We start from the raw sequence: 11,576 nt of genomic DNA, 5'->3' as shown, positions 1-11,576 counted from the left end.
CGGGCACCGCTCTGCAGCCGCCCTGCCCTCGCCTCCTCCCCCGCAGGCGGCGGCACCCGCCCGCGGCACCCCGCAGTCGCTCAGCCGCTGGGACGCTTCCAGCGAATAGCGCGGAGCGAGCGTCTGCGCGTTTCTAGAGCGCGGAGCTGGCAAAGCAGCTCTGGCACAGGAGCTCGCGTCGGCCCTGCGACGGGAGGGTGAAGAGAAACAAAACAAGATTCCGCTGTGGAAAAAACCGTGCTGGGACCTCCGCGAGTTGTGCTGTCACGGCTAATGGGGCACGGCAAAATGAGTCAGCGCCGTAGTGGGAAAAGTGTACACAAATCAAATGGGAGAATCAACCGTAAGGCTCAGTGGCAGTTAACGTCGTTAACTAAAAATCGGCCCTAAAAACACGCGTGTTGACGGGAGAACCGCTATAGCAAGCTCCCATTAAGGGAGAGGCACGTGTCACCCCTCTGCCATCACTGCCTCTCCTCCCCTCATCAGACACGAACGTTTCCAAGGCACTTCTGTTTTCCATACAGTGCAGGGCAAAGTTCTGCTTTTAAAGGTGCTTCAAAGCAAAGACGTCCCCTCCCAAAGACTGAGTCTATGGCAGGTGTAAAACCAGTGGCTTTCTGACCCCACCCAGAGCTAGCACCCGTAAGTAACTGCCACATCTCATTAGCACAGAGGGCATTTGTCAGCAGTTTTATCTAACTACAGTGTCAAAGAAAATGCTCTCAGTAGAAGCAGCTCAAAAATGCATAGTGGATTTTTCAAGATATTTTTTTAAGGCAAGCAACAGCTTTAAAATAGTCTTGCATTATTGTGGTAGAGTAACAAGATGTTGCAACTTGTTTTCATATGTGAGAAAAAGAAAACGCCAACTCAGAAAGCATAAAGAAAACTAGTACTTTTGGGACTCCACTATGAGCTTCTAGGGAGAATTACCTTACATTATCTGGGCATTTCTTGGCAGCGGAGGTCGGGTTGTCTGTAGTGTTACAGATTAACCCTGCAATTGCCACATGAAGGTGAACTATATTTGCAAATTGAAACGGCGTGGTTTCTTACCCCCCCCCCCCTACACTGCTCTCTGCGGAGCTCCATAGACTCTTGTTCAGTATTCAGGGACAGATATTTCATTGGGTCTTTCTTCAGAAGATGCATTACTTTTGGAGCAGCCCCTATTGTTTCCTATTGGACTTCTTTCATTCCTTCTATTTGTTATAGTGGGTTTGTCCTAAACATTTGTCCCAAACCCAATATCTAGGTTCCCTTTCACCACTACAAGTGAAAATATAACTAGTACATGGCCTTCCCTTTCTCATTACGTGCATAGGTGCAATCAGTGACTGAGGTTCACCACAAAAACCCTGCAAGGCTATCAGATAGGCCTTGCCACAGAGAAGCCAAGAGATCTCAGTCTCCAACTGCCACCAGCACCATTCTCTCCCTCCCTTTCATTTATGATCTTCCTTACCTCCTGAACCTCCAGAGGAGCTGCTTTTCCATTTTTCCTCAGCTCAGCTAGGTTTTCTGAGAGGAGGCGGCTGGTGGGAGGGGGAAGTGTCTCTGCTTAGAGATACATCACTTCCACTTCCAGCCCCACATCCCGTGAGAAGGGGGGGCACATGCACATATGTACAACTGAGTTTCTCACTTCCAAACTTATACCCAACCTCGCACAGTTTCACAGCAAGATGATGTAGCCCACAAACAGAACTTTCCTCCTTCAAGAACCTTAAAAGGTTAAAGACCTGAGAACAAACAGAACAGGAACTGGAGAGAAGTGAGCAGATGATTTCTCAAAGAGAGGTGAAATTAAATCAAAAACATGGTTCTAACCATCTCCATTTGATACAAAGGTCTGTTTATTACCCAACAGTGTGACAGTGTATACAAAGACAGTGTGGAATGTGAAATTTACAGGAGGTTTCAGTACATCATGCACATATACTATTGCAATGGTATTTCAATAGCTCCAGAACGTTAAACTGAATAAATATTCCTCAGTTCAAAAAAATCTTCGACTTATACATAAAAATATATAATATTGCACTTTTTACAAGGCCAGCAATTTTGCATATTGATTTGTAACAAGTGGAATTCTACTTTATAAAAATAAGCCTTTGTGAGCAACATCCCAATTCAAGGAGGACAAAAGCATCCCCAAACCATCACGTTTGTATTTTGTCGCTTAAATAAAGCGCATCACTTCAACATGAGCCAAGAAGCTTTTCAGTCTGTATTTGGACCTTACATTAACATTTAGACAGTGAAAAACATGACTACAGCCACCCCATACAACATTGCTACAATATATGCAGTTTAAAATTCAGTTCATACAGCTGCTTTCTTAAGTGAACTAAAAAAAGTAAATCAATCTGTGTCATGGACTGAGAAGACTTCAGTTTTTCCAGTTTGAAAACCCCCAGAGTCAGAAAGTCGCAAAAATTTCTGTAAAGACCATTTGGAATTTTCTGAAGTGTACAGTTTTCCTGTATGCACATCTTCATAACGATTTCATAACACAGTACGTGGAAGGCAAATGAGCCTTAAAACTAAGATAGAGCAGTTTGTCTGTATGGCAGTAGTGGAATATGTCAATGATGAAAAAGCGAAGGTATGAAGAAGAAAAATGTAACTACATCAGAGATGTGTCGCATTCTTGTACCATTTGCATGACTAGCAGGCACTCAGTGTCAGTCGGGTCTTGAAATCCATCAGCTTAAGTGTTAGTTTTCTATCTGGCCTAAGAATTCAGATGTAAGCTATTAACAACGGCAGCTTATTTTTTTCCTCCTCTCAAAATAGCACCTAGGAATAAATAACATATTTGCACAGTGTACCTACATAAACTGTTCTGAATTACTCAGTGCCTATAAACACTGATTTAAACATTTGGATTTAAACATTTTTACAGTGCACTGAAGTTCAATGACACCGAGAATACGAGCACATCAGTGCCTTCTTTAGTACCGTTTCTAGAGCTCTGGACGGCAGGCTGTGTGTGTGATGTGTGTGTAGTCTGCCACAGGACCACAGCAGCTAGGTATTACAAACTGAGTTAACACTATGTGGAACACAAAACGAAAACACAATTTAACTATTGCTTTGTGAAGCTATGAGGTGTCTGCCCATCCTTGTTTTTGTCCAAAGACTTTCACACCATCTGAACAGAGAAGACAGCAGAAGTCGCAAATGAAGATGGATCTAATTATTTAGTATTACAATACTATTAAATGGTGCAAAAAGCACCTACTAAGTTCTTTGCTTCTCAAAAAAAGCAATTTTGAATCATCTTGGATTTTTTTAATTTTGGGTCATTTATCCCAGAGCTAACACCACCATCCTTGACTAATCAGATATACACATGCTGACATTTTTATAAATATTTACAGAGCTTCATACTGCTGATATTTTACAACACAGGAGGGACAAACACTACTGATTCAGTTTTTGAAATAGTTGCTTCCAAGAAGTGATTTAAAAAAATACTATTACATTTTGTATTGCAGCATTTTGACTTGTAGGTTAGAGCGTTTGTACGTCACTTTGCTGGTACTGGAGTATGCAACCAGAGCTTCCTGGTGACTCCATACACTTCAGGCTTGTGCATGCACGTACAATTTATAACTGCCTTAGACTGCCTTCTGCTTTTCACCTATGCAGTCATTCTAGAGACATTCAAACTATTTCAAAATCCAGTTAATGAAGAGATTCTATAATTTATTATGGATTTAAAGTGCATGGAGACTTGAATGAGCAGCGGAAGTAGTCATCACCCAGCTGCATAGCTGCTAAGGAATGAATAGAACATGGGTAACTTCAAGCGCTGCTGGTCCTTGCGACACCAAGCTATTACATTTCCATCACTATTTGCTGTGAACAAGTGATGACCATCACAGGAAAAGGTAAGGCTGAAAAACAAGAAAATATTTTGGTATCAGATTTGGCTATTTAAAATGCTAGAAGACATTAAAAATCCACGAGTGTAGCTGACAAAAATCAGTTCTCGGTAAGGAGCAATCCAGTGAGTGCGTTAACACAGCAGTGTGTGCAAGCACCTGGCTACTCAAGCATTGTAACCTAACAGGCTCAACCTGCAGCTCTGTCCAGCTCTTCAACATGCCGTGCAGTTTAGTATTTATTTGCAGCAACAAAGAAAGAGTAGTCTGCCCTGCACGTTACCTCTGAAAGGAGGCTTTTCAGCACAGAACAAGGCCTTCTGAACTTTCTTGATGATAAACAGATCTGTCAGATTTCACAGCACAGCACAGGACTGAGCATTTCTTTAGCTGTTACTACTGAAAACCCTTCCATCATGCCACGGTTAGAGAACATGAAGGCCAGCATCCATTTTCTGTCACATTTAAGCAGAAAACCTTTTCACTATTATTATTTTTTCGGTTTAAATCAACAAGATTTTGTTAAATATGCTTCCTTGCAATTACTGCCATTCTCGTGCCTATCAGATGATGTTTTTAGGAAATAGTGATTAGTGGTTTGAATTGTAAATGATATTTCAGTAACGGTCACAATAACATTCTTCAGAGTAATCTGTACCACGCGAATATCGTATTTGGCAGAACTCCACAAGACTCCTGTGCAGGGTACAGCACTCCTGAGAATATCGCTCTATCCTTCAGCTGTGCTCTGAAAGCACTTTGGCACAGTAATTCTGTTTTTCATTAATCAAGGGGACTCTAACTAGGCAAAATTACATAAGCACTCTAAAGCACTCTAAAATGGCAGCTTCCATGCTTCTGAGGCTCCTTTACTCTCTCCCATTTCCTTCCAGTATATGTATTAATAAAAAAGGTCAGGAAAAATGCAGTCCTTTCAATTATTTGAGGGAGAAAAAAACCTCTTCTACTTGAGTCTGCTGAAGTTAGTATCTCCTGATTTTTAAACAGATTCTGTGGAAAAATATTCAACGAAATAAGAAGGGTAGCTATTGTTCAGTTCTCAAGGGAACCCTGCCAATTTCCTTTGCTAGCAGCAGAACCTAGTTATTACTGTCATTACAAATACAGTACACTTGTGCCCACTTTGCTCTCATGAATAATTAGTAGGATTGCATGGCTCTTTTCAAACATGGGTGTTCACCTCCTGTCTTCATTTCAAATCCATGTTCAATACTCATAGCTATTCTTGGTTTTATTTTCAAAGAAAAATCCATTTATTACATACTTGAAATCTTTACCTTACAATAGGTTTGGCTGACTTAGAAAATGTTATTTCTCGTACTGGCTTCAAGTCCCATGTACTCCACAGTCTGAAAGATAGATTAATTTTTCTTTACATTAGTCTTTACAAATATTTCAGTGATAAACACAACTTATTTTAGCAGCTACTAAGATTGGAAAATGGGCAGCAGTTTGTCCACCTTCTTTAAATACCGTATCAGTTATATAGGTACATCTGTGAGCTTAAGTTTTAAGACATTTTAGTCACAGAAAGTTTGAAATGCTTACCTTACAACTCCATTTTCGAGCCCTCCTGCAATCACATTGACAGATACTCCTTCAGGCTGGTTAGAGAAAGCAACAGAGCAAATACTTTCCCTGCAGTGTACGTGTCCCACGAGATCACCGTTAACAGTCCAAAGCCTCAAATCACTCCCCCCTCCAACTGTAACAAAACAGAGCATGGCAGTATTAAAAAGCAAATCCAGATCACAGGTAGGTCTGTGTTACAGAACCTTTAAAGCTTCAAGAATTTCTTGAAAGATAAAAGGTTTTAAGTGGCCTGGAGTGACACGTGCTGCAGGAAACAATTACTTCCCTGCTTTTTTCTCATGCAAACCACCAAGCCACAGCAAAGTGATTCAGAAGACATCGCTTTATATCCATGGAACGTCGTAATTACAATAGCCTATCATTTAATGACCAATTGTCACATACTAAGAGAGAAGAATTGAAAGAATTCAAAATTTTCTTCAAACAGCTCATTCTCATACCCTGGATTACATTTAGGTAAGATACCTAAAGTACTAATCACAAGTAGCTTACCAGGTTATCTGGCACTATTTGCATTTATTAAAGTTCTAATAACCAACTACTACTGCTTTGTCTTTAAGGCAATTGAAACTCACGTTGTCCCCTACCAACACAAGAATACAACATTCTCCAGTAGAAGTTGGCTTATTTGTACAGCTGACTTCAGTTGCACAAATGGAAGAGCAAAGTCTTCACATCAGTTTGAAATCCTTGGATCAATGAAAGATAACTGTCATTTAGATACAGCCTATTACCCAGCCTCCATGTCAAGTTAAGAGATAAAATACACACAGAAAAATGTGTGAGGTCTGACTTCACCCTGCTTTAGATATATATAGTGCTGCAGCATATAGGTAGTTTGAGTCAATGAGGACCCTGAATTGCACTCCAAAGTCCACTACTCAAATAGATCTTAATGCCTTAGTCCAGAAACAGTCCCATACAGAAAAGATGGCTGTACTAAAAGCCTGCTTTAAAATAAGATTGGGTGGAAGGTAGGGAGTGAGGCAGGAACAGATTTCCCTCTGTAGGAGCCAATGCAAATATCTACATCCTTCTTTACTATAGCTGTTACTCCTCTTTGCTCCAACGCCTACCTAATAGTTTCTCAACAAATTCAAATATTAACATATTTTTTTTAGAAGTGCTCTTTGACCAAAAGCATCCTCAGACTATTAACCCACACAATAACCCATACAATAACAAATCTAGTCATTTATCTGGTCTTCTGACTTGCAGCTTTGGCTGACAGATATACCTGAATCACAGACTGTTGCAATATCACCAGTTGTTTCGCTAGCTGAAACTGCAGTCACGGGACTTTTATGTCCAGCCAGACTCTGGACATAGCACAGCCTAAAAGATAGTAAGAGAACAAACAAGCCTAATGTCAGACTAAAACATAGAAAAGGTTATTTAAAGAACTTTTTTTTTCTTTTCTTTAAAGACATTTAATCTCAACCAACACTTTCCTTAACGGTGGTATTTTTTATATCAACTCCAAAATTCCTACACTGTAAGAGTTCCACTTCACATTAGACATATACACAGAATAAATTCAGTCAACTTTAAAATGCGAAGACACCAGGAAGGTGAAAACAAGTACTGAAAAAAATGGTGGAAAAAGCTAGATGTACATATACCTGTTCAAGTCCCATATAATGCAGGTGCCATCTTTGCTGACACTTATCATTATACTATATGGTTTGCACACAAACAAGCTCGTTATCTCTGCTGTGTGACCATACAGATGGACTTGTGATTCCATTTCTATCTCTGAAGGCTGAAAAACAGCAACATGAAATCATTAAAATTTGTATGTCTCTTTTCTGAAAGAGATAAGGCAAAGAATAAGATTTTTCTTAGATTAACATTGTTATTGTTTTATTATGACTAATGTTTTATAATGCGGTATTCCAAACTAATCATTAACATTCAACTATTTCAAGTGCTTTACTCTAAACAAACATTTACGGCAATGCAATAAATTGTAGAGAAACTATTGTACTGTCAACTAAGCACCTGAAATTAGCTACTTTCTGCAAGACAGCATTATTTTCACATGATTGAGAGTGGCAGCCTCACTATTTAAGTATCTAGAGGAAATACTTAGAAATGCAGACAGATAACCAAGCTCAGTAGTTAACATCGCTGAACAAAATACAAATTAGAACAGTAAGTTGAACACCACTAACACTACTTCAAGTTATGACATTTGAGACAACTCAGGCTTCTTGAAAACTGGCTTAGAGCGCATCATCTGCATGTGTGTAGAAGGGTAAAGGGTACACATAGCATGTCTACAGAAACCTTCAAAGCAGTAACAGACAAAAAACTCACATACACTTTATCTACAGAAAATTTAAGTTTATCTTACTGAAAGAGTATAATCTGTAATGCTTGAAGAATTAATACATTTTCAATATTTGTATGCCTTACTATCAAGGTAGTTCAAAGCAGTACTTCATTTTTTGACCACCTTTTAGAGGCTAGGAAAAAAAAATCTAAAATACAACATGGAGCTATTTTAGAATTCTGACAACATAGCTCTTCAGGTTCTCATACCAACAACATGAAGGACTAATAATGACATGATTCCCACTTTATGCCTATGCATCAATCAGGGCAAAATAGTCATGTTTCAGGTAGTGTATTTTATATAGTGTTCATCACCGAACAGCTGACAAGATGCATCCAGAACAGATGCTCGGAAGCATATTTGCATTCCCTGCAGCCCTGGCTTGAGTAACTGACTCAACAACAGAAGCTATAAAAATTAGCAACAAGGTCAATCTGCCTGGGGCATGTAAAACTGTCAGTGCTGGGGAATTCAAAGATGGCCTCAAAGACAACATCTGTGCAGCAAAAACAAAAACACTTGTTCCTAGGTAATGCAGAGAACTCAAGAATCATAAGCCCACTATATTAAACTGGAACTCAAGTCTCAGTTATTTGTGAGCTCACTAATTCTGGTGAGCAGGAACACTGTCTGACTTAAGACCCAACTTATTTAAGCTTGCAAGGCTTCAAGACCTCCTTCAACTTTTAAACTCAAAGCTGCTGAACTCAGGAAGACTGAGATTCAGATGACCAAAACTGAAAGAAAGCCAAGGCAGGAATCACAGTGTGTTTATGTTCTTCCCAGTCTGAGCATCTGCTGTTTGCCATTGTTGAAAGTGGCAGGAAACTGGGTAGACATAGCAGATCTTACCAAAGCTCCTGCTAACCCAGACTAATGTAATGATTTAAAAGCAGTGGCACAATATTACTAGTGTTTGCCAATACCTGTAAAGCTAAATTGGACAGATCAATTTATTATGGGTAATCACACAGCCATATCTAAAATGACTTGTCAAAGGAAGTTATAAACTCTTTGCTGAAACTATGAAAAGCAGAAGTTACAGCTGAAGAAAATGAGATGAGCTCCAAAAGTCAGCCTGATCAGATGAGTTTTATGTTTTCATACCATGCTTATTGTTACATAACATCAAGAAGATTTCTGCTAGCATCTCCTCAGCACCTGCCACTAATACATTAAGTACATTAATTACATTTCTCACTTCTTTCCACACTGCTTTCCCACCTTTGGGAATATGACAAAGTGAAGAGTCTGAGCAGTTAGTAAACAGCATTTGAGAATTCATTGCCACTCTTTACTGCATTGGAAATATTTTCTGCTTTGGGAAAAAAATATTCCAGTTTCTATTAAGGCTTTGAAAAGCTTTGTCTTTTATATAGCAAAAAAGTACTCTAATTTTAGCAAGCTTTACTATGCCAGACAGCCTGAATTCAGAGATCTGTGCAAATCAATTATCATCCAGATGATGAGGGCCAACAGCTAGCAGCAATACATGAACAAAAAAGTGTAAGAAAAACACAAATATGCTGAGATAAATCTATTTAACCATGTCAAAGGTGATCCTTAAATATCAGTTCTGTGCAACAGAACTTACCGTACTGCTAGTGAATCTGTTCATGTATGCTGTGATAACACCAGATTTGCTACCTGTGAAAAGCTGACAGCTGTCTGGGACCCAAGCACAACTTGTTACCTTGGAAAGACAAAGGGGAAAAAAAATGAGAACAGCTACTAACTGCTATTGTCATCATACCACAGGATACGATCACATTGATTTTTATTGCTTCTCCTAAGAAAAACCATGTAAAATACTTAAGGAGTTAAAGACAGAGCCTATTGTAGATCACATATATCATTAATTTGGTAACAAAATAAAGAGGGAAATTCTGTGTAGCTCAGAGTTCACAGCGAAAGAGCAGTGAACTTCTGACTTTCAGGACTACAGCTACATTAGTCAGTATCATTTCAGTAAAACCTCAAACACAATGAACTGTAATAGAGATTATGAAGAGTTTGTTAACGGAGTTAAGACGTCATCTTTCCAGAGAAATCAAACTACAGTGGAGTTACGTTTCTAACATGAGCTAATTCTTTCAGTTTTCATTTTTCTTGGTCCAGGATTTCACTTCTATAAATTCACACTAAAAATCTATAGGAGGAAAATCTACAGAAGTCAAATGCATTTAAAAGGGAACTTTGTCTAGTACGGGAATACACTGGCTCCTAGTCCAGAAGCAATATACACTAGAATAGTGAGGGCTAGAGCCAAAGGAGAACCTAGCAGGTTAGAATTAAAACACTGGACAACTGCATAAAGTTATACTTAAATACTCATTCTCTCAGAATACCATTTGTTATTCACTATAGGCTTTGCAAAAAATGAAATCAAGTGCAATTACTGCCACATCAAGCTACCACATGATTAAACAAGCAATATTAGATTAAAGACCAAAAGACCAGGATTTTTACCTGATGGAACTGAGAACTCTGTATAAAATTTACTGGAGGTTCACTCTGCTTGCTTTTTAGTCGTAAAATGTTATCGGCGTATCCCCAGCTTAAGATAGCTGACCACTGAATATCAGTGCTGTGCATACTTCTCACACCTGAAGGAAGGTACAGAAGGTTCTGCGTCAGATACAAAATCAAAGGGTTGATCACTTTGATAGTCAATAAAACCTTAAGATCCATCTTTATTACTAACTATATAAAATAGAAAAATAAAAATCATCTTGTTTTGAAATGTTGCTTTCTAAAACAATTTTCAGAGATGATGTAAATATTTAGTATTCTCCAAGAACAGCTTGCAACCTGGACAAAGCTTTTCAAAGAAGCATTACATTTAGTGGGAATGGACAGAAAGGGAAGATGTGCCAGTGCTTCTCAGCCAGAGAAATGACTGCTCAGAACTATATATGTATATTTTAAATGACTAAACATGAAGCCTTCAATGGATCTTTTATTTATAAAACTTCCACTGACACATATTACACAGTGGAGGAAGGGAGTAGTATGAGAACCTGTTTGCACATTATCAATAAGAATCTTTCCAAGTTTGCCTGAGAGCAGATCCTTCATCTCTTCTTTTTCCCATGGCGCTTAAATACTCTTTAATCATCCCTTCCAATGCCACATGTCCTCCTCTCCTTTTTTCCAGTTTCTTTTGGACCTGCCAGTAAGTTCTAAAGTTCAAGTGATTGAAGCATAAGGCTTTAATGAAAAACCAAATTACTGGACACCTATGCTATCGAAAACCACAAGCCAAATGTAACCATCAGAAACGGTATCAGTCATGGAAGCTGTCCTTGGATTTAAAGATCAGTCTTTGGCAAAAGAGATTAAATGTGGAAAGTTTACTGGAGAATAGTAGTAGCACTAGATTTAAAAGGTTTTTGGCTCTGTTTTGCATGGGTTGTGCATGTAGAGAATAATCACAAATTCATACCTTGCTCCTTGCTATATATCATCAAAAGGCAAAACTTGCGGGACAAACCACATATAGCTTTAGTTGGCAAAGCCTGCAGAGAGCCAAACCTTTCCCCATGTGGTTGGCTAAAACAGACAACAGGATCTGGGGCACTTGGAGAACCTACATATTCTCCCCACTTCAAGCCTTTTATCCATGGCAATGGACTCTAAAACACAAATAAGGTGCAGATTAAAAAGGTGGTAGAAACTTTTCTGAAAATTATTACTTCGTGAGGGAGGAAGAAGAATCATTCATATCC

The 11,576-nt window shown here is 38.9% G+C and overlaps 1 protein-coding gene across 1 annotated transcript in view; it reads right to left on the bottom strand.

Annotated features, from left to right (window-relative positions):
• Positions 1–2,779: 2,779 nt before the first annotated feature.
• LYST (lysosomal trafficking regulator) overlaps positions 2,780–11,576 on the bottom strand; it is a 75,976-nt gene continuing 67,179 nt past the window's right edge. The window contains 8 exon segments of the mRNA XM_019612808.2: positions 2,780–3,908; positions 5,195–5,266; positions 5,466–5,622; positions 6,748–6,845; positions 7,133–7,272; positions 9,443–9,541; positions 10,318–10,454; positions 11,294–11,483. Coding sequence (XP_019468353.1) covers positions 3,770–3,908; positions 5,195–5,266; positions 5,466–5,622; positions 6,748–6,845; positions 7,133–7,272; positions 9,443–9,541; positions 10,318–10,454; positions 11,294–11,483 — 1,032 coding nt within the window. The 3' untranslated portion in view covers positions 2,780–3,769.

The sequence above is a fragment of the Meleagris gallopavo genome, chromosome 2 (genome assembly GCF_000146605.3).
Source record: "Meleagris gallopavo isolate NT-WF06-2002-E0010 breed Aviagen turkey brand Nicholas breeding stock chromosome 2, Turkey_5.1, whole genome shotgun sequence".
Classification (NCBI taxonomy): domain Eukaryota; kingdom Metazoa; phylum Chordata; class Aves; order Galliformes; family Phasianidae; genus Meleagris; species Meleagris gallopavo.
This window is presented reverse-complemented; position numbering and strand designations above follow the sequence as displayed.